Raw genomic sequence first — 26,289 nt, forward strand, 5'->3', positions numbered from 1 at the left:
AAGTATCTCAGCCCACTTTCATGTGATGTTATTTTCGTGTACTAGTTAATGATAAAAATAAATAATTACATTATCGAGAGATCACTTAATGCTACAAATGTGTTTATTTTGATGTATATATATGACAATATGTATACATGATAATGTTTTATATTAATAACAATTAACATGTTCTTATTATAATTTAAGTAGGGACAGAAATCACTGTCGAAGATTTATCTCCACGGGGAATGGTGATGGGGAAGAAATGCCCCCGCGAGCATTCGTGGAGATCCTCACGAGGAAATTTTTTCTTTACGGGGATAGGGATGGAGAGCTATTCACCGACGGGGATTTCTCCGTTGCAATCTCTAGTAACCAACCAAGCATGCACAAAACAACATAAGATGTACTTTATCATGTGATAAGATACATTTGACCATTTGTTGCAAAAGGAAAATAAAATGCAAGGGCTACTCCAACAACTTAGTATACACTACATACACCGTATATGTACAACCAAGAAGAACAGAGAAGACATTCGCCGTGGGTTCTTAGAGTATGAACCATCAATCGTCTATCAGTTCTTAACGGCAACTTATCATCACCTCGTCTGAAAGGTTATCAGGGCAGCACGAATTTTGCAGTACGGCCAGAAGCCTGCAATTTAGCAACAAGGTTATAAAAAACAAACGATGTCAAAGGCCACGGAAAAAAGAATGAAGGCAGCGACATTCTGTTGCCCCAACTACCCCCAAAACCACCTCCTGTCTGTCACGTGACAGCAAACCCCACACAAGAGTTCAATACCATCTTTGTCAGTAAAAGACCCAGGATGCATGGGGATTTGAGAGGTTTGATGGCCATATAATCCATTGATAATCAGTTTTAACTAGCAAGAGATTATATGTCCCTCAATTCACTCTAATCTCTATGTATCCAAACAAGCCCTAAGGAGCCAAGGTTGCTCAAAAAAGAACAAATACAAAACAATAGAGGCAATCATTCAGGTATAGAAAATGATGATTCCAAAAATCACATAAGGACATTTTATCTGCTTATTAACAAAAAGGTACTAGTGGTTTCTCCGCGGAAGTTCTGCAGGGACAAGAAGCATGTCTGATGCGGCAATGAAGGGTTGATTTGGTGACAAGAGGATCACAGGAGGATTGGAGAGGATTGAGCGAGAAATAAACTAATTTCCCCCTCAATCACCTCCAATCCTCCCATGATCCTGGGTCACCAAATCAGCCTAACCAAATAGCCAGGAAAATACTCATGGTGTGTGTTTTAGCACCCTGACAATTTATCTGTTTATCAACAAAACGGTACTGTTGATTTATTAGTTATTACCCATGCAAGTTCTACTTCGACAACAAGCATTACTGCTGCTGCAATGAAAGATAGAAGTATAATTGAATCGCCAGAGGAAATACCAGTAGTGTGTGCTTCAGCACAGTTCCCGTGCAGATATTACTACTATGTTCACGAGATATCATCAGGCGGACATGTGGAACAGATTTCCAGCTCTCACCAAGAGCAGGCTTGACAGCACCATTGCCAGCTGAAACCATATGATTGGTCACCTGGATTCAATGCAAAAGAGTAACTCAATGAATGAACTTAAGAAAAAAAAACTTTTGTTTACAGAATTGGCAGTGTTCACCAAAATACGTTTGCTGTCTGATTCAAATCGATTCGTAAAACCAATTGTTTAAGCGAAATAGTTTATGAATGAATACAGGAAGCCAAGCGGTAACATAAACTTCCATTTCAAATGCTAAACCAGAGGTGGTATTCGGTATTCATTGAGTCACCAATCATCCAGTGATGGTATATCCTAAATTGATATATATGGAAGGTAATCGTTCTTGGCATATGATGTTCACCATTTTTTAGGTCATTGGTTTTCTTTTACACCATGGTTTTCAGGTCATTGGTACATTTTATTACAAGAAAATCGTGAAGACTGAAGAACAAAATCTATGTATTGGTCCATCCTTGGAACCTTCCTCACTCAAATACTTGGAGCTAACTGGTAGCTAGTTCAGACTTCAGATCAGGGAAAATGGAGTAGGGAAACAAGAAACTGCAACATATTTTTTTGTGGCCTGATTCCCACGAAGTACATTAGCAATGGACACCCATGACAAAACCATCAAATATGGAATTTGGCAAAATCTTGTTGCTGCTCCTCCAAAGCAGCCTATATCGCTTTCTTTGTGGCCACAATATAGGTTTGCTCCATGGGAGTGTACTTAGAAACCTTGGGTTTCTTTGCACCGCAAATTCTTGGCCATTCACAATCACAGTTGGACAACAGATAGGTTTGCCAAATGTAAACTACCGCACCCCAACTGCTGTGCATTATGCGATCAAAGGGATGAGACTATGCAGCACTTGCTGATTTTATGTGTCTTCTCTAGGCAAGCATGGATTGTCGTTCTCCACTGGCTGGGGTCTGCAACAGGAGCTGAACTCTACACCTTTCTGCTCATGGTGGAGCCAAGATCTTAAACAAGTTGACAAGTAATTAAGGGGCTCAATTATTTGTTTATTCTAGTTGCTTCACAAATTTGGAAACATCATAATGACTGTTTTTAATGGGACGAATGTGTGGCTGGTAACTAGAACCATTTTAGAGAAAGGAGCCTTGTGGTGTTATGCAGGTGCAGATTACAGAAATTAACTACAGACAGCTGTTTTGTGGTTGTCACTTTTATGTTTAAACAGCCCGTATGTAATCTCATTTGTTCGTGTGATTTTCTCTGAACTTTGATGTTTTATTCTTTAATGGAAAAGTAAGCAGCTTTCTGCATGCTTGGCCATGTTGAACTGTTTAAGGAGTGGAAGGTAGTATACAAATTCAAGACCAAGCACCTGAAAGCGCAATTTATTTGCATGTACTTTTCTTCAGATCAAACATCATGCAAATTCAAGACCAAACACCATATAAATTCAGCCTATTGAATAAGGTCAAACAATATTCAGCGTGCAATTTCAGGTGTTATATTATTCAGCATCATTTTCAAGATAATCACCACGATATCAGTTCCTATTTTCTCCATGCATGCAAACAAGAGTATTACTGAGTCAAGATTGCATAGTTGCATGACAAATTTGACAAATAAACTGAATACATATATTGTATACCCATGACAAATCAAAATGATAGATTTTTTTTAAAAAAGGTATATTCATATTAACAAGCAGTTTCAACTTTCAACCCAAAGAGTTGAATTTGAATCTAAGTGGTGCTACACCAAGTGAACTAGTCTCAATTGCTCCAAACATGCTCATTTCAGAGCATGCAATTAGCATTCCATGAATGCTTACCAAAAACTGGGGTTCAAAAAAATTACCAGAACAGCTAGATTATGCTCATAGGCTAACTTCTTTAGGATCATCGCCAGTGATATCATCATCGATCGCCCTGTCAGTTTATTAATACAGGTTCAGAGAAAAGAGCCAAAAGCTGTGAATTAAGGATGCCTTCCTCTTAGGAAGCAATAACAGGGAATTCAATTTATGACCAGCTAAAATTATAAATTAGCAGTTGCACCGTAGATATTATTATTAAGTTTATACTAAATTCATAAGCTATCTTGCATAAGCACCGATCCGATTCAGTTCCAAACTCACAGAATCATATCTAATTTATCTCAACCTCTCAATATCACTACATAAAGTCTGATTTACTGTATGCATGCAGTGCTAATGTACAACTTATGTCATGCCAAAAGGGGAGGATTGTAGATAAGGCTATGAAGGCGGTACCTTGTGGATACTTGCCTCCAATAATGGGAGCAAGTAAGGATGATATTGAGTCAATTATAAGTAAGCAAATTCTCCTGCCATCACCTATTACCTGTTACACGTGCCAGGTGAGAGAAGTATTTGACAAGAAATCTGAAACCATATGCAATACTTCACTCATACCTTTTCATTCAGTAGAGAAACTTCAAGTTGATGTAGTACTTCAAACATACCAAATATATCAAACACAGACTCGCAGATGATGCTTTGCATCACAGTCTTGAGCCTCTCCTTAGACAGCAAGTCAAAACCTGATTACTGTAGATCTTAAGCTATATATAAAACATATGGTAAAACTTTTGCCAAGAAACTGCTGGAGAATTGAAATAAATTATGAGAACTCAAAGAATGACAAAAGGCAAGAGTAGGCTAGACATATGGTTGATTGTCTACCTTTTTGATCAGATAGGTCGTTAGTTCCATCAATTATGGTGGCAATACGACTAGGAGAGAAAGAATTACTAGTATCCAAGTACATAACCACACCCGTATGCTTCACTGGAGCATGTGAAGCAGAATGTAGACAAACCTGAAAAATGGTATATATGTAAGAGCATGACTATGATTTAGCCCATAATAGTTCCAACAAAATCATTCCAAGCAGTAACCATGGGCAACGACTGCTATGCAAACAGTGCTTCTGTGCAAACGTGCAAGCAAACCATCTGATCCATTAGATTACGATCCAACCACAGATACAACCACTGGTTTGTTAGGGGTTTTTTTATAAAGATTATTGAGCTGGTGGTGGAAGGGTTTAAGTGTTAAATGTGACTTACGGTTGGATCACGATCTAATGGATCAGATGGTTTGCTTGCACGCTTGCACAGAAGCACTGCTTGCATAGCAGTCGTTGCCGTAACCATGAGCATTTTAAGTGTGTATAAAAAGATAACTCATCTTCTCACCTGTGTTTTACCAGAAGATGATGGTCCAGTAACCTCTGTGAGCTGACCTTGGCGCAGCCCGCCCCCAAGAAGTCTGTCAATGCTGTCAATTGAAAGACCACATGCTTCAAAAAAATGAAAGGTCACAAATGATACTAGGATCATATTAATCACAAAAAGTAATATAAACGAGGGTGTTAACATAGCAAATATGAGATGAAGACTGAACAGAGAAGGCATGAGTATGTATATGTTCAAGGTAGAAGTACCCTTCAAGTCCAGTAGGTAGGACATGCTTGTTTTCAGTGACGTCCTTGAGCAAGTCGATCCCACTCCAAATTCGCCCACACCGATCTTCCTTAGAAGGCTGATCTTGATTCATCGTCTCCTCCTGTGTGTATTATATCATGGATGGAAAACAGTCCGTGATTCAGTAGTACAAAATTTCTTCGCTACCCCAATGTGTCGTCAACTCAGCTCTATTGGTTGACAATTGCCGCATTATGTTGTTACTTGCAACCCCTCAATTCAATTTGCGACGGATTTCCAGTTAGTGGACCAGTTACTTGTGGGTTTTTGATATTGCGGAGAAGGTCATTTGTACTTCTAAGGGCTGGTTTGGTGACAAGGGAATTGGAGAGGATTGAGGGGGAGAAAATCCCTTGATATTCAATTTTTACTTCTAAATGTTATGATGGACTCCTCTCCCCACTAGCAAGTCGAACGCAACGTCATGCGCAGTGTGTAGCATCAGTCAGACTAACATTTCTAGTACAACAAACATTCATGCGTGATGCGTTGATAGCAGGCGAGCAAATACTAGAAGCAGCAGTGTCACAAGAAGAAAAGGAAGAATGCGAACCTCCTGGTCGTGTGGTGCGTAGCGGCGCTTGAGACCACAGCCGGATGTGGTGGCTTCCCTTCCGCCACCGGCCGCCGCCATGACGGCGCCGAGTAACTGTCTTCCACGGACACTACCGTTGGAGACCTCCACCAGCACGCGGTGCCCCTGGAAGGTAACCACTAGGGCAAGATAGGACGCCTGCCCCTACGGAACCCCGGGACCGAGCGGGAACGGCGGCGGCCGCGTCGGGCGAAGGAAAACGAAGAAGCCGAGACTGAGTACTGGGCCGGCCCACTTTGATTATTTGTAGCGAAGGTAAGCACAAGGAATTCCTAAGCACAATGACAGGCCCAATAGCCCAATGCGCTGAATAGCGCAGCATCCTTTCCCTTCTCCCCCACCCTCGGCCTCGCTTCCAGCCATCCGCCGCGGCTCGTCTCCGTCTCCCGGCTCCTCGGCGTCTAGCTCGTCAACGCGCGCGTCCGCCGTCGGCTCCTCCGACCGGCGTCCCACCACAGGGGAATACAGATCGACGATCCGCTGGGTGCGTCTCATTTCCCGGCTCGCAGATCTGACCAACTGTTGTGTGTTCCGTTCGTTGGTGTACGAGAGTAGCTGGGGTCTCCGCGGGCAGTTCTTGCGCATAGGTCTTCCCCGTTACGGAGTATTGTGTAGTCACTTTGCTTCAAGAACCATTGGGGATCGAGTATAATTTGATGATTTTAGGGCAGTTCACGGTGCCTGTTATGTTTGTTCTATTGTGTTTTCACTATGGTTATTTATTTGTACCTTTTTCTAGCGTACTGGGTGTTTGTATGCATGATTGATCCGCTCATTTAGGGGGTGTTTGGTTTAAGGAATCACTACATCCAAATTGAGGTGGTGCATCATGGGTTTATTCCTCAAATTTGGTGGGATGACCCTATTCTTCATATTAGTACTAACTAATTAACTATGAGGAATGAGGTGGTGATGGATCAACTCATTCCATTCCACAAACCAAACAAAAATAGTGAGGAGTGAGAAGATGATGGACTAGCTCATTTCTTAAACCAAACACCTACCTAGCCCTTTTACATAATCCATGTCCAATGCAACCATTGGCTTTCATTGCCCTCAGCAATTTTTAGGGTATTAGTTACTAAGGTGTGGTTTGGTTCACGAAATGTAACATAAATGGTAATTGTAATGATTCACGTTCGATTACCGGCTGTAACAAGTTTGAATAAGACGGTATTAGTTTCTAGTGTTATTACGGACTTAAACAAACATGGTTTTTTAATGTTATCTATTACCGTTCACGTTACAAATAAATAGGTGAATCAAACAGCACCTAAGATATAGTACGCTTATCACTATAGTGCTACTACTTTCCAGCTCCTGGAGTAGCGAATATTGTTTCAGGGAAGCAGAGATATTTCCTATTGTTGCTGGTTCCGTCTTATCTGTGTACTGATGACTTTTAGGCATCCCGTGCGGTGCAGGCTTGCAAACATGTATATCCGAGTGAAGCGCAACAAGAGTACCTACTTCATTCAATGTGAACCAACAGAGACAGCTTTGAGCATCAAACAGAAGTTGCACTCGCTGATAGATCAACCTCCTAGTAGTCAGCAGTTGGTCTTGTGGCCTAGCAGTGATGTGCTTGAAGACTCAAAGACTTTGGCAGATCAAAAGGTACCCCTACATCTAGCTGCTTCTGCTTCTTTACATATTATTCCTAAGATGATTCTGTTTAGGCCCCGTTTGTTTCGTTGGAATTGAATTCGATTCTAATAATCATAATTTAGACACGAACTAATTAAGTTAATATATTTGTATATGTAATATATTTGTATATTATCCTAAATCATATGAGATAGTTATACACTACACTTATGCTATAGAGAAGTAAGTAGAAGAGTGTGCTATAAGTTGTACATTGGAAAAGTAGCATGCAAATCTATAAAATCAATTTTCATCTTTCACTCCATGAATTTAAGACAGGCTTATGTATCAACTTTAGAAAGTTGTGGAATATCACATTCTAAAAAGTAGTCTATTCCATTAGTTAGATTCTAATTCCTCAAAATGAAGGGAAACAAACGGGGTCTTAGCCTAATGTGCAGTCTCATTATTCTCATAGAACATCTATAAGTGAAGTCTGCTTGCTAATGCAGATATTTATTTTTTCAGTCACATTAAGTTTAGTTTGTGTAGCCTTAGCATATCGGTTTTCTTTGAAGATTAAACCCACAGCTTGTTTATTGCATTTTACCAGTTGCGTGATATTTTCTTTTTTTATACTTGTTCAGGTGGATAACGATTCCATTGTTGCATTGGCACTAAGAAAAGGTATCGTGCTCACTTGCTGAATTGTTAATGGGTTTTTGCCTACTTTTTATTTTCCTTATCTTTCAGGTAGTGCCTTTTGCATTATTAATGTTTCTTTTCTTTTTTGCTTACTCTTAGTATACCACTCGATGGTTATGATTATTGCCCAGCAACTGTTTACATTTGTAGAAAATACCTTATATTATGTCTTAGGTCATCATTCACTAGTCAGCAGCTTGATCTGTCTTCTGGACTGCGGGTTTGACCTACCAAACCATATTATTGCTGATGCCATTCTTTCTCTAGCAGAAATTTACACATTTTCCCTCATTTCTATGTTAATAATAAGCTAAGAAGAATCTATGATTGCAAAGTGGTTTATCATAGCATAACAGCAGGTTGTCCCTATTCTAAATAAAGTGAATGCATGATGCTAGTCCTTTTCTAAAAACTCAACCTACTCAATGCAGCTTCTTGCTTTCCTTGTTCCGCCGTGGGTTACCCTTTCTATAGCTATTTCATTTTCGGTCTGATAGTTCCTGACTGTAATTTCTGTTCCTTCACCAGATGACGGTGAGTTTGAGGAAGTTTTCATCGCTAGGCCGGAGGATTTCATGTCATCATCATGATAAAGATTAGTCCATCATTTCTACAAAGGGACCACTGCGCGTTCTTGGAGTGGACCGTCGCTCTATGCTGGTTCTTCTAGAATCTGGGATGTGGCTTGCTTGTCCCTTTGGGAGGAAAAAGAAAATCTTTTATGTGAGATCCCAAACAACCGTTGTGGATGATATTAAGCTTTGATTTGACGCTCCAACTGATGCCGTGCTTCTTGTACCTACTGGTGTCTGTCTTGGTGTTGGGATCAGAGCGCACCTAATTGTCCTTTTTTGTACCAGCTGTTGTATGCGAATCCATCTGTGCCTTCATCACCTAATGCACTCGCTGTTGCTGCTGGCATTCCTGGTTGGCCCCATTGCTCGATTCAACTGCGCTGTCGGTCACATAATGGGCAACGCGTTTGGTTGGCGCCACAAGATTACGACGACAGTTTTGGGCTTGTGGTTTCTCTTTCTCAGGGCAAAATTTTAGTGAATGTTTGGACAGATTTCGTCTGCTCTTACATTAATGGTTCTTTTTTTTTTTTTTTGCCTTTGTAAGTCAGTTTCATAATTTGGCAGAATTGTTGCCTACTTTGGTCCACCCTTTCCGTTCTACAAGTTTTTTAATTTGCCGTTTGATTGCAAAAGTTCTTGCGAAAGTGACAGAGGCGACTTCTCAGGAGCTTCAGCTTTTGATTTGGTAGTAGCAACTTTTTGAACAACTCAACGCTGAGGGTTTGTTTTTTGCTTGCATATTAAGTTTTGAACGCAGACGACGCGTACGGAACGTCCTACTCAAACTGAAGTCAGCGTTGCTGTCCGTGTGTGTTCCCCATGAACAGTCAAATAAACATTGTGATCCACAATATTTTTCCATGATTTATCACTCTAATTCAATTTCATGGCCTCGACATCCAAACGAGCATAACAATTCAACTACATGCACACCCCTGCATACGCCACGCGCCCACGCCCATTCAACAAAAGAGGACCAAATTGTTAAGCTTCTCTTTAGGACACGGGATGTTTTTTTCACCGTTTTGAATATTTTTTTCTAAAAAAAATAAACTGGGTTCCTACAAATTTTTTACATGGCTTTTGTAAATTTTATTTTGTGTTCTTAAAGGGGTCTGGATGGTTTCGAACAAAGAAACAAAACGGTCAAATCGGAATTAACTAAGGCGCCCTTTTAACGAACAAAGAAGCGGAAGATAAATAAATAAGTCAAGTACGAGCGGAGTAACCACAGAAATTACCCGTCTATATAACTCCAGAACAACAAGAATTAAGCATAGGCAATTTGATCCGAGTACGCGTCCTGGTCGACGCCAAAGTCAAACGGAAGAAATTGGTAGCCTCTTCTGGTTTTTTATTTTTTTATTTTTTTTGCAAATGGTCCACGAAGACCAGGTTCAGCAAACGCACTCGTTCATCTCTCCATTCCATGCCATGCCATGGCCCCTCCTCGCTTTCGTTCGCTTTGCGCTTTTTGAGTTTAAAAGAAAAGAAGAAAGCGGCCTTGCCCACGTTTCAAACCATCTTGAAGAAGGAGATCGAGAGGCATTCCTACGGCACCGTCTTTTTTTCCCGATTCTCCTGTTCTTGTTTGTGACTTGTGAGTGAGAGCGGGATCCGACATCCGAGGAGAGGTCGAGGCCGGGCAAAGTCGAAGTCCGCGCTCCGGCCTCCAGCTGACGAAGCAGGTAACGACCATTCTTCCCCGCCTCCGCCGCGACGCGTGTTAGGTTGCTCACGTGATCTCGCTGTTGGGACTTGGGAGTTAGAGCTGTCTCTTCTTGCTTGAGGCTCCTCTCATCTGCGGGGACCTTCGTGATTCTTCGCACCCGAACCTTGGCTTTGCTCTTGCTCCTCTGGTTGCTGGGGTTTCTGGGGACCGGCTTGCTTCTAGAGCTGAATCTCACTCACCTCGAGTATAAAACCAGCCGCCTTCGGATCTTCTCTCCCTTCTTCTCGCGGGGGGTTCTTCGCCATTTCGGAGTTGCAAATTGCAATCCCACCAGGGATTTCTGTCGGCTGCTTAGGTTTCTCCGCGTCGCGAGCTTTGATGAGAGGTTATTCCCGCATTTAGTGGAGCTGGTTCTCATCTGCTCCTCGCCTCCCTCATTACTGTCTCTACTGAATCCTATTTCAGGGTCTCGTTTGCTTTTTTTCTTCTCTCGCAACCTTTTGGGACTATTTGTTGCTGGTATACTCTGTTCAGCATCATTACTTGAACCAGATTTGCAATTAGCGCTGCATTGGCAACTACGCTGGCCCATGGTGAGCTTCTTTTATCAGCAGCTGACGCAGTGACGCCTGACTGGCGGTAAAATCTGTATCTGGTTTACCAGGATGCACTGTGACGCGCTGGCCCATGGTGAGCTTCTGATGCCAATTAGGACTAAACATGCTTCCTCGCTGCGCTCAAGTGGGAGAACAAGAAATCAGCCTAGACACTAGTCATCTGCTGCAAGCAGAAAATGGTATAGCACAGTGCTCCTGGACTACATTTCACCTGTGCCCAATACTTGCTGGTAGCAGCAATGCCTGATCATTAGAAATTGTGTTTGCGCCTGCAGCACCCTTATTCACTTAAGAGTTCCAAGGGAGCACCAATTCTGCCACGGCCAGTCTTCGTTTTCTTCATCGCGACATTTGGTTTCTATGTATGCTATCTCTCCTTCAATCAGATAACGCTAGAGAACAACAGAGAGGGGAATAGTCGAGAAGAACAAAGGGACGATATTTGCAGAAAGCCTTATGTGCCGTATGAGGAGCTCAGTTATGTGCACTTTCCAAAACCTACAAGTTATAGCAGGTAAGATCCACCACTTGACTGTGAGGAGATATAAAATCTTTGCATTCCTCAATTATGTAGTACAGTATATTTTGTGGCTGATGTTGATATTTTTTGTCTTTCTGCTGCAGGGGGGAGTGCTCGTGTACTCCTGTTCGGTTCTTTGTAATCGTGTCTATGCAAAGATCGGGAAGTGGATGGTTTGAGACCTTGATGAATAGTCACCCTAACATTAGTTCCAATGGCGAAATCTTTAACAGAATGGATAGAAGAGAAAATATATCGTCTATCTTACAAACGCTTGATACGCTGTATAATTTGGACTGGCTCACCAGCGCCGCTAAGAATGAGTGCACAGCTGCATTTGGACTGAAGTGGATGCTTAATCAGGTACTTTAACTATTGCTTTCTAAATGGAAAAAAGAAACAGCATAACATGAGGAGTCTGTGCCAGTGGTTACTAGCCTATAAACTACAGTTCTAGTGGGTGGAACCTGGGCAAACCTATATATGATTTATTTTCCTTACCAAAAGTTTGGTTTTTTTAAAGAATTGTAGCTATAATCCAACTCTGTCATACTGCATATATGGATGTTTTTCTCAAAGCTATGACCTATGTGCCAACTACTAACATGCCTACGGTTGCAGTTCTTAAAACTCTGTACTAAGCAAAATTCACCATCCAAGCTCGTTAACACTTAACAATGATGACCTTGTTATGCTCATTTTTATCAGAATGATTGGAGTTATGTTTATGCCTACCATATGTTAAATATGTGCCTGGCCATAACTTCCAGCATTGTGTTTTTTTCCAGGGAATTTTGGAAAACCCTGAAGATATAGTTAGTTATTTGAACAAGAAGGGTGTCTCCGTGATATTTCTGTTCAGGAGGAACACATTGCGCAGGCTTGTATCTGTGCTGGCCAACGACTATGACAAAGATGCAAAGCAGTTGAATGGAACTCACAAGTCTCATGTTCACTCAAAAGAAGAGGTACCTTCGATGCACAAACAGTTTCAAACACGTTTACTGCCATAGCTTTGTTCTGTTGGTCCCATATATCCTTTTGAGCATAGTGCTGTCCACATCTCATTTGACATGCATGAGTTGTGGCTTAGTACATACTACATCACTTATTTTATGGCAGATTTGTGGTTTTGATTAGACACTGGTGGGGAAAAGAGAAACTACATCTAAGCTGATACTACACCTCAACTTCTTTTCTGATTAGTGCAGTTCATTTTGTGCAGGCTGAGATATTAGCAAAATTCAAACCACATCTGGATACGTCGACTCTAATTACAAACATCAGAAACATCGAGAAGGCCATCAGAGATTGCTTGGACCACTTCAAGAGTACGCGGCACATGATCCTCTATTATGAGGATATAATCAGCAACAGCAATGTACTGAACACAATTAGATGTCCTACTGAAAAAAAAATCCATTATTACGTGCTTGGGTTAACTAATATCAATGGCATCTCTTGTTTCGGGCACGCAGGCATTATCCCGGGTGCAAGAGTTCCTCAGGGTCCCGGTGAGGAGGCTGATGAGCCGGCAGGTGAAAATTCACACGAGGCCTCTTCCGGACCTTGTCAAGAACTGGGAGGAAGTTAGCAGCAAACTGAACGGGACAGAGTTTGCTCACTTCCTTGATGGTTCAGATTATGCCAAGTGATGGACGGCAGGTTATTCGCATTTGGAGTTGTAGTTGCAAACATGCTTTAGAATTCTTTTGTACAGATGAGTTTGTAAAGAGCAAGGCATGAAGACAACAGATGACGATCACAAGTGCAGATGGAATCGTAGAAAATATTCCTAGTTTTCTCCTTTTTTTTGTATTGTTATTACGACTGCCAATAAGATTGCGGCCAAGAATAGCTGGCTTCTGACTATCAGATCAGACAATTCTGGACCAAAGATAATAACGTTTCGGCATCATATTAGCAGCGGGTATACCCCCGAACAACTTACGTAAATGCTTTGCACAGGAGTAAAATTCCACTCGAAAAAATGTTTACAAGTACAACATCGCTAAAGATCGTACGGATGTCATGGTGCACACATGGGCTCTCATCTTAGCAGAGGCAGACTATTGGCGTCGTCTCTTTATCCTCTCGAGGGCGCCCAGCTGCTCATTCCCTTGGGCACCTGAGCTTTCCTCATTGTTCTCGGCAGCTCTCTTGCCGAGCTCACCAAATACCGCAGCAGGAACGCTCTTCTCCGCAATTTGGACATCGGGTTCCTCATCGTCACTCTCATCGGGCAGCTCAATGTCCTCATTGTTAGCAGCCTGTTGCCTGCTGCTCTCGACCTGGGCCTCTACTCCAGCACTGACAAAGTTCATCATCCTGTTAGCAGAGGCTGGGGCAGTGCTTGGTGCTGCTGGTGGGGCAGTAGATGGTCCGGTAGCCAGTTGCCTTTCCAAAGCTGCCATCTCGTCCTCAGGGACGCCAGCACGCTTCAGAGTGTCAACTGCTTCGTCCAGGTTTAACTTCTGATCCCTCTGCATCAAGTACTCTGGCAGTATGAAATGTGTCTGCATAACGTTATAAGTTGGTGTTAATTTGTGACACAATAATTCATGTTCATGTCAAACTGCAAATTAAGTTGATAAGTCTGGCATACCTGACTGCGGCTAGCAGCCACTGTGCGTTTGATACGAAGCATCTCCCTGAATGTATCTTCGTTACCGTGCTGAATCTCAAAATCATTCCACTTCTTCCAAAAGTCAGGATTGTTTGGATCAGCATAGTTGGATGCATGCACATAGATGGCACGCGAACGATCGATTTCCCCAAGACTTCTCTCTAGCTCAGCGAATTTCATGCACATTGTCAGCACATCTCTGTCTGGGAGGCCAGATTCAATTGCTTGCTGCAAATGTGACAACAAAGATAGCAGGAAAAGTCAGTATCGAACTATAAGTCATCAGCAAAACATCTGCAAATATTGAAGAGACAACCAGGTTCAATCTAGAGTATGGAATGCACAATAAAATCAAGATGGCCAGTGGGAACGCAAGACATGTATTCATTCATGTCGTTAATAATTAGTAAAATAGAGGGGGGGGGGGCAGGCCCTTAGCCAGCTCACATTTTTCATTTGGTAAAATGTTGTAGTAGCTAGTAAAACTAGATCCTAGGATAAGAGTATAACACAGCCAGTCTAAGGGGTTGTTTGTTTGGGATTATAATCTACTCAGATCATATAATCTGGGCAGATTATAATCCCAAACAAACATGCCCTAACAAGTAAAACAAATACAAGACAGCAATCAAAAGCAGAAGACGGGCTTGCTAGTGTCACTATAGAAGAATCAAGAAACATATATATTAATCCATCCAGTTACCAAATAATAGTAAAAAAACAGCGTTAAAGAACTCAGATGTCAGATGCATATCAATTTCTTTCCTATAATGATGTGTTGAAACAAAAACTGATCTAAAAAATGATATAGTACATCAATTGTAGACAAAAACTATAAGGCATCAATCACAAGCCCAAGGAAAAGGATAATATGCTTACCTCATATATTTGTCTTGTCCTTGGAACACCAAAGAGTTCGGCAGCGCGTGCTATATAGATTTCGTACATGGCCATTTTTTCAGAGTTAGGAACAGCTCTTACAGCCTCATCATATACATTCATAGCACGTTTTGCAAGACCATAGTCTTCCTCCAGTTTTGCCCATTGTAAATATAGGGGCTTCTTTTCCTCTGCAGGAGCCTGATCACAATAAATAGTGTAAGTACAGAAGCAAGAAGTTGAAAGTAACTTCCTCAAGAATCCAAAGTTGCATGCAGGTAACAGTGACTCAAACAAGTAAATCAAGAGTGAGGAATAATATGACATACTACAACAGGAGCTGAGGGACACATGGTTCCAGAAGAAGCACAGAATCAAGTGTAATTTGGAATTGAAAAACTTGCCATGGTGCTTAAATTGCACTCCATTCCAAATTATAAGATGTTTTGTCTTTTTTTGATACATGACTTTTGCTATGTATTTAGATACATGACTAGATGCATAGTAAAATCAATGTATCTAGAAAAGCTAAAACATCTTGATACATGACTTTTTCTATGAATTTTTCAATGCATGCCCATATGATGATGCTAAAAAGTGGTGAATATGATTGTGAGGAGCACATTGCGCGTAAAACAAAGCATGGGTGAAATTTTACATACCTGTTGGACAGCTTCATGGAAAAGCTCTCTTGCTCGCTCTAACTTGCTTCGCTTGTATCTATGTACAAACTTTGTAAGGTAGGTCACCCAGATGGCCTTAACGTGGGGATACTTGAATATTTTCACGCCCCTTTCATACACTTTAAATGCATCTTCGAAATACTTGTGCTCCTGTTGTGAGAGAACAGTAGCAGACAGAATATTAAAAGATACATTAAAAGATCCTATTTGAAACGTAAAACATGCTGAATTTGGAGAAAGATATTACCTCGAGGAGATATGCATAATTGAGAATTATCTGTGGAGTGGCAATTCGTAAATCCAATATTCTCTCATAAACCGCACGGGTAGAGTCTAAGGTTCCGAGGCTCTCCTCCAGATCAACATAAAAGCTCCACAGTTTCAAAGATTTGTGCACTTTCATTTGGACAGGCTCATCCCCCTCAGCAGCAGCTGCATCAATCATATTGTTAGCATGAATGTTCTGTAAAATACAGGAAAATTTAGAAATAACACAGATCTAACAGCATAAATTATACCCCGCCTCTTAACCTCAACAGAGGGTTCTGATGTTGCTTGCCTCATCAGTTCAATAGCCTTGTCAAAATTGTTGTGGCGCAACTCCATCTCTGCCCACTCACACCAGATACTAGCTAAATGGTCAACTGCCTTATAATTAACTTGAGTAGCCCGTTTGAAGATATCTTCAGCACTATCTAGACGACTGTGTTTCTCATACATCTTTGCAAATGCCACCCACAGAGTATGTGGTTTCCCAACTGCCTTCATTGGGTCTACAGTTTTCACGGCCTCAACATATGTCGCTACTTGCCTTGCAGGATCCTTTTCAAAGAGTTTCACCCTCCTGCACATATTGACATATTGTTGCATTGTTAGCCAATCCATCAAACCAGAACAAAAGGAAATGGTAATGTGAATTAGTAGCACACTACATGTTTACATCTCACGACATAATTATTTAAAGGAGATCTGAGCCACTTGCAATCACTAAAGAATCAGTAATTTTCCCAGCTATAGAGAAACTGTGACACTTACAACCACATGTCCATGCCTTAAAATACCCAATTAACTCATACAATAGCACTCTTTGTTCGAAATTATTGTCCACTTTAGTTTTGTATTAAATCAAAATTCTCTAAATTTGACAAAGTAAGTACTACAATTCCAAATAGATGCACTATCAAGACATATTTCATGGAGAATTGAACTGAACCAAATTGAATTTGGTTCAAGCTAAATTGAACTATAATTTGGGAACTGAGGGGATAAATGCACTATCAAGACATTTCATGGAGAATTGAACTGAACCAAATTGACTTCGGGCAAAGCTAAAGTGAACTATAAGTTGGGAACTGAGGGAGTTGATTTTACAGCATACTTAGTTTTGAAAAGAGGGAGCACAATGTTGCAAGTTTTGCGTGCTTGTAATTCTGTGGAATGGGTTGATTGGTTCATCACGAATTTTCCAATTAAGATTGATGTATCAAGTAGTAACCTACAATCCAGAAGATTGATATCCTAGCTTGTCTAAAATTCTGACAAACATCTTAATGAAAATTATTGGGTGGGTCGGGTGGGGGGTGGGGGCATGCATTCAAAGGGTGCCAGAAACTGAACAATCCCTCAGAAACATTAACAGTTGACTGTGATACACAATTGCTAGCTCAATCTGCACACATCCAGGTGATAAATCTGCCTAGACAGCACAACCAATAAAGTTCAGGTGTTATAGCAGATCACACCTGTGCCATTCCTCCACATTGTGTGGATTCTGTCGCAGCAGCACACTGCTAAGAAGCTCTGGTCTGCGATCCAACAGCCGCTCAAACCTTGCCATCCTCAAATCAGTATCATCCTCATCGTTCAACCAGAATTCATTGAGGAATTTCTTCGATAACTTATCCATCCCACTCTTCCTGCCCCCTCCCTCGTTCTCATCCTCAGCCCCTTCTTCCTCAGCAGCCTCAAGCTTTGCCGCAAGCATACTCTGCTCAAACTGTGTATATGCCTCAAACACCACACTGAACTCCTTGACGGTAACCACTGAAGAAACACCCTCCTCAAACACATCCCTAGCTTTTTCAAAAAGGCCTCTCCTGACATAGTAATCAGCCAGTGAGGTCCACAGCTTGCCGACCTCATCAGTGAACTTGCGTATCCCACCACGCAAGATGGCGTCCACCTTGAGGCCAGCAACCTCATCAGCGTGCTTGGTGAGGATCTCACAGAGCTCAAGCCAGAGCTGGTGCCTCGTTTTCCCCTTAACTGAGCGGAACCCGTCGTCGTTGAGCACAGAAGCTAGACGGTTGGCGGCCTCCTGCCAGTGGTTGGCTGATATGAGGAAATTGATGAAGTCCTCAGCGTGGGAGGGGTCAAATTGGAGGTATCGGCGGAAGACTCGGAGCGACGTCTCGACGGGGCAGGCCGGAAGCGAAGCGAGGCGAAGGTACAGCGGCCAGATGCGGTCATGCTGCGTGACGGGGAGCGCCCGGAGCGCGCGGTCGAAGGCGCGGCGCGCGCGCGTGAGCAGGCGCTGGTCGAGCAGCGAGGTGAGGTAGAGGACCCAGACGCGCGGCATCTTGTGCATGGTGGCCAGCGCCCGCTCGAATGTGTTGTTGAGGGAGGAGTAGGCCGGGTGGTCGATGGGGTGCGGGCGCGCGTGGTCGAGGCGGTCGCGGAGGTAGGCGTGCCAGAGCTTGTAGCTTCCCGGGAGCGCCTTGAGCGCGCGCTCGTAGATGACGGCGCGCTTGGCAAACGGCGCGGTCGCGCGGGCCACGAGGTAGCGCCACCACCCCTTGAGCTTGAAGGGCTCCCGCAGGATCTCCTCCTCGTACGGCAGGTCGTCCTCCGTTGGGTACAAGTCCGGCGAGATCCCGACGGCCAGGGACGGTGCGGACTTCACCGGCGCCGGCGCCGACGCCACGGCCACCGGACCCGACGCTGACGGCATCCTGACGCGGGGATTGGCCGAGCCTCGCTAGGGTTTAAGAGTCCGGCCTGGCGCGCTAGCAGGCGATGGAGGCGGGTAGGGCGCGAGGGGGAGACCGGCGACCGCCTTCTGGGGATTGTAAGCGGTGGAGAGGAGGGAGCGGGGCGGTGATTGGCGGCGCGGCGTCCTCGACGTCGACGCGATGGAGCGGGCGGCCCCAGTGGCGTCGCTGCTAGGTGGGCGTCTCGCAGGCGACAGTGGAGAGCATGGAGGTGGACTCTGCGGACCAGGCCCAAGCGGCGCGGGCTTGGAAGATGGAGGTGATTTGGGGAATTAACGAGGCCCGAGACCAAGCGCAGGTGGCCGGGTGGTTTTGGGCTCTTTTCGATCGATACTTCCGGCCGGCGTACTCTTTCTATTTCAAATTATCAAGTGCAAAATAGACATCTGATTTCCCACATCAAACAATCGATCTCGCTCATCCATTAGCCATCAAACAAAGACCAACACAATAACAAGTCAACTTATATGAATATACAAGGTCTAGGATAGATCTTCAATAAGGCAACCAATGTTGCAATGCAATCACGTAGAAAAACATACATGATTTATCTTAGGCCATGTTTATTTACTTTCAGGATTATATAATTTAACTTATTAAATATATAAGAACATATTGACCTGCTTATAGATTATTATAATCTAGATATCTAGATTACATAATCCACCTAATAAGGGTGTGTTTGTTTTCATCCTAGATTATTTAAATTGGACTGTGGTGGAAGGGTAGAATATCACTTTAGGACGACAAATAGACTAAAATAAGTTAGTATTAGATAGCTTATTTTAGCTTATTTGTGATCTCAAAGTGATATTTTACTATCCTACCATTCCACCATAATTCAACTTATATAATCTAGAAGGGAAACACATGTGTTGCTTATTTATCTCTCAACTTATTTAAGCTAGATTATGTACTTGTTTGGATTTACAAAACTAAAACAAAGTGAAAATTTTAGTCACCACTTGTTTGGAACAAGTGACTAAACAATCATTAATAACATTAAATGTTGTTCACTAATGCCATGGCGTAGCCAACAACCCAACACCACCCCTTGCTGCACAGTCGTCGAGGGCCTGGGACAGGGGCGGACCCAAGTAGGCCCGAGTGAGGGCACATGCTCCTGCTCATTTATTTGTTCTTAGTATTAGAGTCTAGATTGTCACCATAAAGTCCCCTGCTTAATCTAATTTAGATGTCCCCGCTTTGTTATTTTTGGTGTTTGTCCTTACAAATATGCCATCAGTCATATTTTATTTTGGTTCCACTCCTGGCCTCGGAGTGGGTTGCGTGAGGGGGAAGTCCGGAAGTGGAGAGGGGTAGAGCAGTAAAAGTAGAGACTTTAGTTAGTTTTAGCACCTCCTTGAAAGTTAAAGGAACTAAAATATTTTAGTCATTTTTAGCTCTTTGTGTTTGAAAGTTTAGCTTCTAAACTTACTAAATTTTAGTCACATTGTTTTAATGTTGTGGATCCAAACAGGTCTATTATATAATTTAGAGGGTAACAAACGGGCCATCTCCAACAGTAAAAGCTAGCACAACCTCTAAGCTAAATGAACATGGAGGAGATAGAAACTGCGTTAATTAGTCATGAACATCTTGTTGTGAGGGAGACGTATCGTGGAATATGTGTGACTATCTCTTGAGTATCTGCTAGCCTCTTGCCTATTGCACTACTCAATGGCTTAAAAACGTGATCCCTACCTCTAAGCTATAAATCATTGGATATACCTTTTGCAATGGCACAAAAGTTAAAATGTATTTCCTCCGATCTTTTTCATTCATTGTTTGCTAGTATAAAGTTAAACTATCCAGTCAGGGACGGACCTAGCCCAAAATCCGAGTGGGGGCCCAACTATTGAGTTGAGGCCTAAATAGAGGCTTATTAGCAAATAACCTTTCATAACTACAGTAATTAAGATAGAAAGTCCACTGTAATCAGAAATTTGAGTGGGGGCATGTGCCTCACTCGCCATAACGTCGATCCGTCGTTGTATCCAGCTATAAATAAAAAAGTGGTAATAGTACCCATTAGTCATCAGTGCATGGTTAAGACTATTGTTTTTAGATACTCAATAAATACACCGGTATTAGGTTATTTCCTTGAAGGTTATTCAATTTTGAATAAGAAGGTGATTCTAGCCTCTCCAACCTCCTCCAGTTTTGAGACTTCTAAACTAGCCTTGAGTGTAGATTTGGCTCTTGGCTTGGGTATCACGGTGCCAGCTCGATCAATATTAGTAGTTTCTTTGCATCTCGTGCAAATGAATGCTTCTGTTTGGGGTGATGATGCTGACCAGTTCAATCATCATCGGTCCCTTAAATAGAACGTTGATCTGACAGGTCTGCTCTCTCTTTGTCCCTCTTATATTTACACTTTTCTGTGTTTGGAGAAATTTCATGCATGGCTTGCAGATGTATTATTGAACAGCGTGTCGTTTGCAACAGCATTTTGAAGACTATATATCCATCACTTCATTATTGTTTGTATGCATATGGATCAGTCACACATTTGTTAGGCATTTACCATTTTTTGGCCTTTTTTGCAAAATTCTTGGTGATTATTCATTAACCTCTTACTTTGCTTCACTCGTAGCATCCATAATTGTCGGGTGCATGAACATGATACCTAAAATAAGGCATATAAAACCTTCTTGTCCACCAAAGTCTGCATGGCAGGACGACCAACTAGGTCCTGCCGAGCCAGTCCACGAGGCGGAGCAACCGATCAGGTCCCCGTCGAGCAAGTCTGCAAGGCGGAGCGACCGATCAGGTCCCTGACGAGTAAGTCCACGGGGTAGAGCGACCAACCAGGTCCCTACGAAGCAAATCCGCGAGGCAGAGTGACTGATCAGGTCCCTGCTGTAGGATCTAGGACACCGGCTAGAGGGGGGTGAATAGACGGTTTTGACTAAAATCAAAAATACTAAATAAATTTAGTCAATACAACAAGAGGAATAAATTTATTTAGTGACAATAAGTAAACAATGTATGAAAAACAACTATGGAGATTGAATACTTGAAGAACAATAAGCAAATCACTAATCAATTGCAAGGCAATAAGTAATGCGAGAAGGTATAGACACCGAAATTTATCCCGTGGTATCGGTGATTTGCCGATCACCCCTAATCCACGTTGAGGTGGAATTCAAGCTCTCACTTGCTCCTCTATCAAGACACGACTTGATCTTTGAGCCAAGTGGACAAGAAATCACTCAATACCTCGATTCCACTAATGTCACCTTTGCCGCTCCGGCGAGGTAGGCGCGAACCCCTCACAATCAACACCGCGGCTTCTCCACAATCTTCTTGGAGAGCTTGACGGAGACAATCACCCGAGCCGTCTAGGAGGCGGCAACCTCCAAGAGTAACAAGCCAATGACGCTTGCTCGGTGTACCACCTAGTGCCTCAAGAATTACCAAATGATGCAAATGCACTAGGAACCCTCAATCTCTCACTAGAATGCAATCTCAAGCAAAGAGTGTGAGAGAGTGAGTTGGAGGATCACAAATGAGCTCAATGTGTGCAAGGAATGGCCAAGAGAGTTCTCTCACACGAGCTACCCTTCTATTTATATCCCTCCATCAAAATCCAACCGTTATGTGCAAAAGGCAACAGTTCTGCGCACACGCGGACCGTCCGCGCCCTAGGGCCGGACGGTCCGCCGTACATATAACGGTTATAATGACCGTTTGAAACATGTCAGAGCTGACACAAAAGGTGGGTCCGGACAGTCCGCCCTTCAAGGTCGGACCGTCCGCGACCTGGCAGCTTGAAACACCTGAGCCTCGGATCAAGAGAAGTTAACACACGCGGACCGTCCGGCTATAAATCCCGGACGGTCCGAGACCTGAGACAGTACTGTCCGGACTGGTCCCCCGGACAGTCCGTAGTACAGATCTACAAAAACACACAGTCCCTGTCCAAAAACGAGTTTGACACTTGCGGACCGTCCGCCCATCACAGCCGGACCGTCCGCCTATAATTCAGGGACTGGCCCGAAGCCACCCTTCTCTGGTCATGACTGCGGACGGTCCGGCCCTAAGGCCCGGACGGTCCGCAGTGCAATAGAACAAAGTATCCACACAAATGGTCAGACTTCGGACCCCCTCTGGAGGATCGCGGACGGTCCGCCCCCAAGGCCCGGACAGTCCGCGCGTCCATGACTTCGCAATTTTCAAACATGCTTTTGAAAGAACTTTTAACTCACGACATGTGAAGCGCTGTTAGTCCTCATGCAAATGCAACTACTTGATGCTCTATGAGGCACTAAGTTTTACACAGATCTAAGTCATTGACCCCTCTTAATAGTACGGCTATCTAGCCTACTAATCCGGTCAGGTATCTTCTCTAAACTCCTCAAGACCGGCAAAAATGAAACCTATATTATACCTTTCCCTTCATCTGATCCACAGCCAATGCGTATGATACTTCAACATTTCCTATTCTATGTGGTCCAACCCTGCATTCTTATTTCTCCAAGAATCGTTAGTCCACAAGCAGTTGTCATTAATTACCAAAACATTACCAAAGGGGCCTAGATGATTCACAATCTCCCCCTTTTTGGTAATTGATGACAACACTACATAATATATTAAAGAGAAGTTTAGTTTTTCCAAATCTCCCTCATACCTAAGGTATAAGATAGATCTTGGAGATGAGTTTCATAGGACTTATCTTGATTTGAAGTTCTGTCCGAGAGATAGATAAATCCCAATAAAAACTCAGTATGTAAGAAAGGCTCCCCTAAGTGTGTGCAGGATTATTTGAAGCTGAAGATATAACACACATAATATATTGGAGTTTGATGGAGACTTTCCTACAATCATGGTTATCGAGGCATACAAGAGATGATCCGTAGAGTGAGCGCAGCAATTATAATCACTCCTCGATTAACCACACACAGAGTAATTTGAACTAAAACATAGTTCATCCCACAGAATATTACAGATAATAGTCCACAGACATACGACATAGAGTTAACAGTTCAAACCAGTTCCAAATGCGTAAGACATAAACTAATGCAAGCGGCATGAAAAGGTAAAATGCATATGCATGGTCTTAATGTCCACATAGAACCACCAACTCTTAATGTCCACATAGAACCACCAACTCCCCCTAAATGAGACGCCAGACAACTTCTCTTCTCATCACTTCTCTCCCCCTTTGGCATCAATTGCCATAAAGGAGAGGCCTCACTGATCACTAGGCGGAGGATGCATGTTGTAGTAGTGAGTGCTGAAAGTGTCAAACAAGGAGGAGAACTGGCCAAAATCCTGCTGGAGTTGCTGCTGCCTCTGACTTATATCATGCATGCTGTCATTTGTAGAAAGATTGTCAAACTGACTGGAGAGAGCACCCATGTTATCTTGAAAACTCTGTTGCATATTATTCAGCCTGGTCATGATAGGATCAGTGACATTAGTGTGATTTTGATCACGAAACTCAGAAAACTCAGAGTTGAGCGCATCCCAGTTACTGTCAAAGCGAGACTGCATGTCATCGAGGCGGTGATCCACATGTGTCATCAGACCCTCAAAGCGAGTATCAATATGAGTCTCAAGCCCCTGCTGCATATTGTGAAAATAAGGATCAAAGTACCCTGGACCAGGCTCCCAATATTGCTGAGGCTGAGGAGGAGGTGGAAGAGGAGGCATCTGCTCACCCTCAACATTAGGAGCTGCTCCACCCTCATAGCCAGGGTCTTCCTCATCATCTGGGAAGGGAGTGAGTGGCCTGGTGAGAAACCCTATCTCATTCTTAAAAGGCCTGAATGGTGTGTGAACAATCTCGCATGGGCCCTCAAATCTTGTCTTGGATTTGATGAGAGCCATAATGTAAGGAGCATATGCTAAATTTTGATTCTTGTCCATTTTCAAATCATTAAGCTGTCTCATCATGAAAAGAACAATATTCATGACTTCACCATTCATGATGTGCTGGATGATGTTCCAGAACTTATCTCGTATTTTACTCTTATCACCACTCTTGGGAAGAATGGTGACTCTGGCAATCTTGTTGATTACAGCAGGATGATGTCTGAGTCCTGCTGTCTCTCCAAACCTCCTGGGTATTCCGAGCCTGGCTGGCTCATAAAATTGCACAAAATCCTCAAAATTATCTTCAGTATAAAGATCCAGCCCAGCAGAAATGGTGCCATAATCCAGACTGTTGGCAGTGGCAAAGTCAGCAAAAGAAGCAGAATAACGCTTGAAGCCAGTCATCCAGGTGATAGATTCTTCTTCAATATCAATCTCCGAGGTAGCCAGGAATTGCTTAACAGCCATTTCATTGAAATCTGTGTGTTGCCCCATAAACTGATACAGTCCACATGTTTCAAACTTAGGGATCAGACCCTCCATGACTGATTGACTTAGCAAGAAGGACCAATCAATCACCTGATGCTTATGAAAATTTGTATCCACCAAGGTGCCCCAAAAGACATCAAACTGCAGCTGAGTGTGGAAAAACTGGATATTTGTATCAGATGGCAGAGTGTACTGGTTCACAGTCTGTCTAGAGCAGTACTCAGCTATAGAAAACCTCCGCTTTGGATATGTCCATCCTTGGGTATCAATGGGATAATCGGGATGAACATGAGGAAAATCTTCAGCATCCATGGATTCAGTGCCCCCAGCTGAGGATTGGGCCTCTGAATCAGTGGTTGGTGTATAGTCATCATCATTTCCACGAGGGCGCTTTGATTTAAAGCGACCTGCAAGTTTCTTGCGGAGACCACCAAAACCACTGCAACAATGTGACAGACATCCATAGATAAATAATTGATATCAATCACCACTATAAAAAGGAATGGAACTGTAATGCTCTGCCAGGGTCCGGACGGTCCGCTAGGGGGCCGGACTGTCCGCGCCAGAGGCCCGGACGGTCCGCGTCCACCAGGCGGACGGTCCGCGACCGACCAGGGGCGACTCCAAAGAACCCTAGCCGCCACACATGTTGAATTTGATGATTTTGCAGAGAATACTCATCCAAACGAGTTCAAAATTTTGCATAGCATTCACATTGAGGAGAACTAACAATCCCACCAATCAGATTTTGAAAACTACTGCTCAATTTCAGATCAGAGAGGAAACCCAAATAATCTCAAAATTGAAGAGATTTGATGAAATCCACAAGATTTGAAAATACCGTGATGAAGACATGTTGATGGAATGTTGCCACAAGCTGTCGGACTGTCCGTGCTCAACTTCACTTCTCCGTCCGCGCACACTCGACACAGGAGAGTATTTGGCGAGTGGAGAGCAAGAGAGAAAGGGCGAAAGAGCACAAATGACAAGTCTGCGGCCTCTGCCCGATTTTACTGCCCTGTCGCGGACGGTCCGCGCCCTGATGAGTTCAGACGGTCTGCGAGGCTGATCGGACTGTCCAGTTCCTGATGCTGCGGACGGTCCGCGGTCCATGGGCGGACGGTCCGCGGCCTAATACTCAGTTTTCCAATTGCTGTCCACTTTCTGATTTTGAATTTCGAATCCGAATTGGTGCTTATATATGGACATTTCGACCAATCCAAGAGTTAGTATGCATGCATATACATATTATGTAATTGAGTAATGCAAAATTTTTGAATTAAACTATCTAGAGCAATTTGGAATGAAAAATGCACCAATAATACCAAATAAATAGCATAAAGAGCATATTTAGATCCGAGATGCAATACGACACATGTGTGATCAACTTCAAGCCACATTTGAGAGATCGATCACATTCATTTCACTTCTTAGAGAACAAAATCTTGTTTCATCCAAAGGCTTTGTAAAAATGTCTGCTAATTGATCATCCGTGCCAATGGAATAAATAGAAATATCTCCCTTGCCAACATGATCC

The 26,289-nt window shown here is 43.0% G+C and overlaps 4 protein-coding genes across 6 annotated transcripts; 2 read left to right on the top strand and 2 right to left on the bottom strand.

The window, feature by feature from the left end:
• Nucleotides 1-336: 336 nt before the first annotated feature.
• Nucleotides 337-5,771, bottom strand: LOC100282783 (uncharacterized). Its single transcript, NM_001155689.2, has 9 exons — nt 5,545-5,771; nt 4,952-5,073; nt 4,704-4,785; nt 4,189-4,324; nt 3,919-4,046; nt 3,757-3,847; nt 3,342-3,412; nt 1,416-1,565; nt 337-639 (listed from the first exon to the last, which is right to left on the bottom strand). The coding sequence occupies exons 1-9, from the start codon at nt 5,623-5,625 to the stop codon at nt 604-606; spliced, it is 897 nt and encodes a 298-aa protein (NP_001149161.2). The 5' UTR covers nt 5,626-5,771; the 3' UTR covers nt 337-603.
• Nucleotides 5,772-5,889: 118 nt separating this feature from the next.
• LOC100285884 (uncharacterized) lies at nt 5,890-8,798 on the top strand. Its single transcript, NM_001158774.1, has 4 exons — nt 5,890-6,070; nt 7,011-7,203; nt 7,821-7,860; nt 8,407-8,798. The coding sequence occupies exons 2-4, from the start codon at nt 7,021-7,023 to the stop codon at nt 8,466-8,468; spliced, it is 285 nt and encodes a 94-aa protein (NP_001152246.1). The 5' UTR covers nt 5,890-6,070; nt 7,011-7,020; the 3' UTR covers nt 8,469-8,798.
• A 1,100-nt stretch (nt 8,799-9,898) lies between these two features.
• On the top strand, nt 9,899-13,216 carry LOC100192694 (P-loop containing nucleoside triphosphate hydrolase superfamily protein). 3 transcript variants are annotated; one of them, XM_008652630.3, is made up of 8 exons: nt 9,899-10,144; nt 10,594-10,721; nt 10,793-10,924; nt 11,021-11,259; nt 11,370-11,628; nt 12,054-12,233; nt 12,491-12,646; nt 12,744-13,216. In XM_008652630.3, the coding sequence occupies exons 3-8, from the start codon at nt 10,922-10,924 to the stop codon at nt 12,918-12,920; spliced, it is 1,014 nt and encodes a 337-aa protein (XP_008650852.1). In that variant the 5' UTR covers nt 9,899-10,144; nt 10,594-10,721; nt 10,793-10,921; the 3' UTR covers nt 12,921-13,216. The 3 variants fall into 3 exon arrangements, with proteins under 3 accessions (XP_008650852.1, NP_001337642.1, NP_001131369.1); NM_001350713.1 differs by lacking the exon at nt 10,594-10,721 and having other exon boundaries at nt 10,030-10,144; nt 12,744-13,072; NM_001137897.1 differs by lacking the exons at nt 9,899-10,144; nt 10,594-10,721 and adding an exon at nt 10,322-10,513 and having other exon boundaries at nt 12,744-13,051.
• Nucleotides 13,178-18,633, bottom strand: LOC100217127 (Tetratricopeptide repeat (TPR)-like superfamily protein). Its single transcript, NM_001350710.1, has 7 exons — nt 17,196-18,633; nt 15,972-16,297; nt 15,701-15,885; nt 15,433-15,603; nt 14,771-14,971; nt 13,871-14,119; nt 13,178-13,781 (listed from the first exon to the last, which is right to left on the bottom strand). Exons 1-7 carry the CDS (start codon nt 18,401-18,403, stop codon nt 13,335-13,337), a joined length of 2,787 nt encoding a protein of 928 aa, NP_001337639.1. The 5' UTR covers nt 18,404-18,633; the 3' UTR covers nt 13,178-13,334.
• Between the last annotated feature and the right edge of the window lie 7,656 nt (nt 18,634-26,289).

Source organism: Zea mays, chromosome 7 (genome assembly GCF_902167145.1).
Source record: "Zea mays cultivar B73 chromosome 7, Zm-B73-REFERENCE-NAM-5.0, whole genome shotgun sequence".
In the NCBI taxonomy this organism is placed as follows: domain Eukaryota; kingdom Viridiplantae; phylum Streptophyta; class Magnoliopsida; order Poales; family Poaceae; genus Zea; species Zea mays.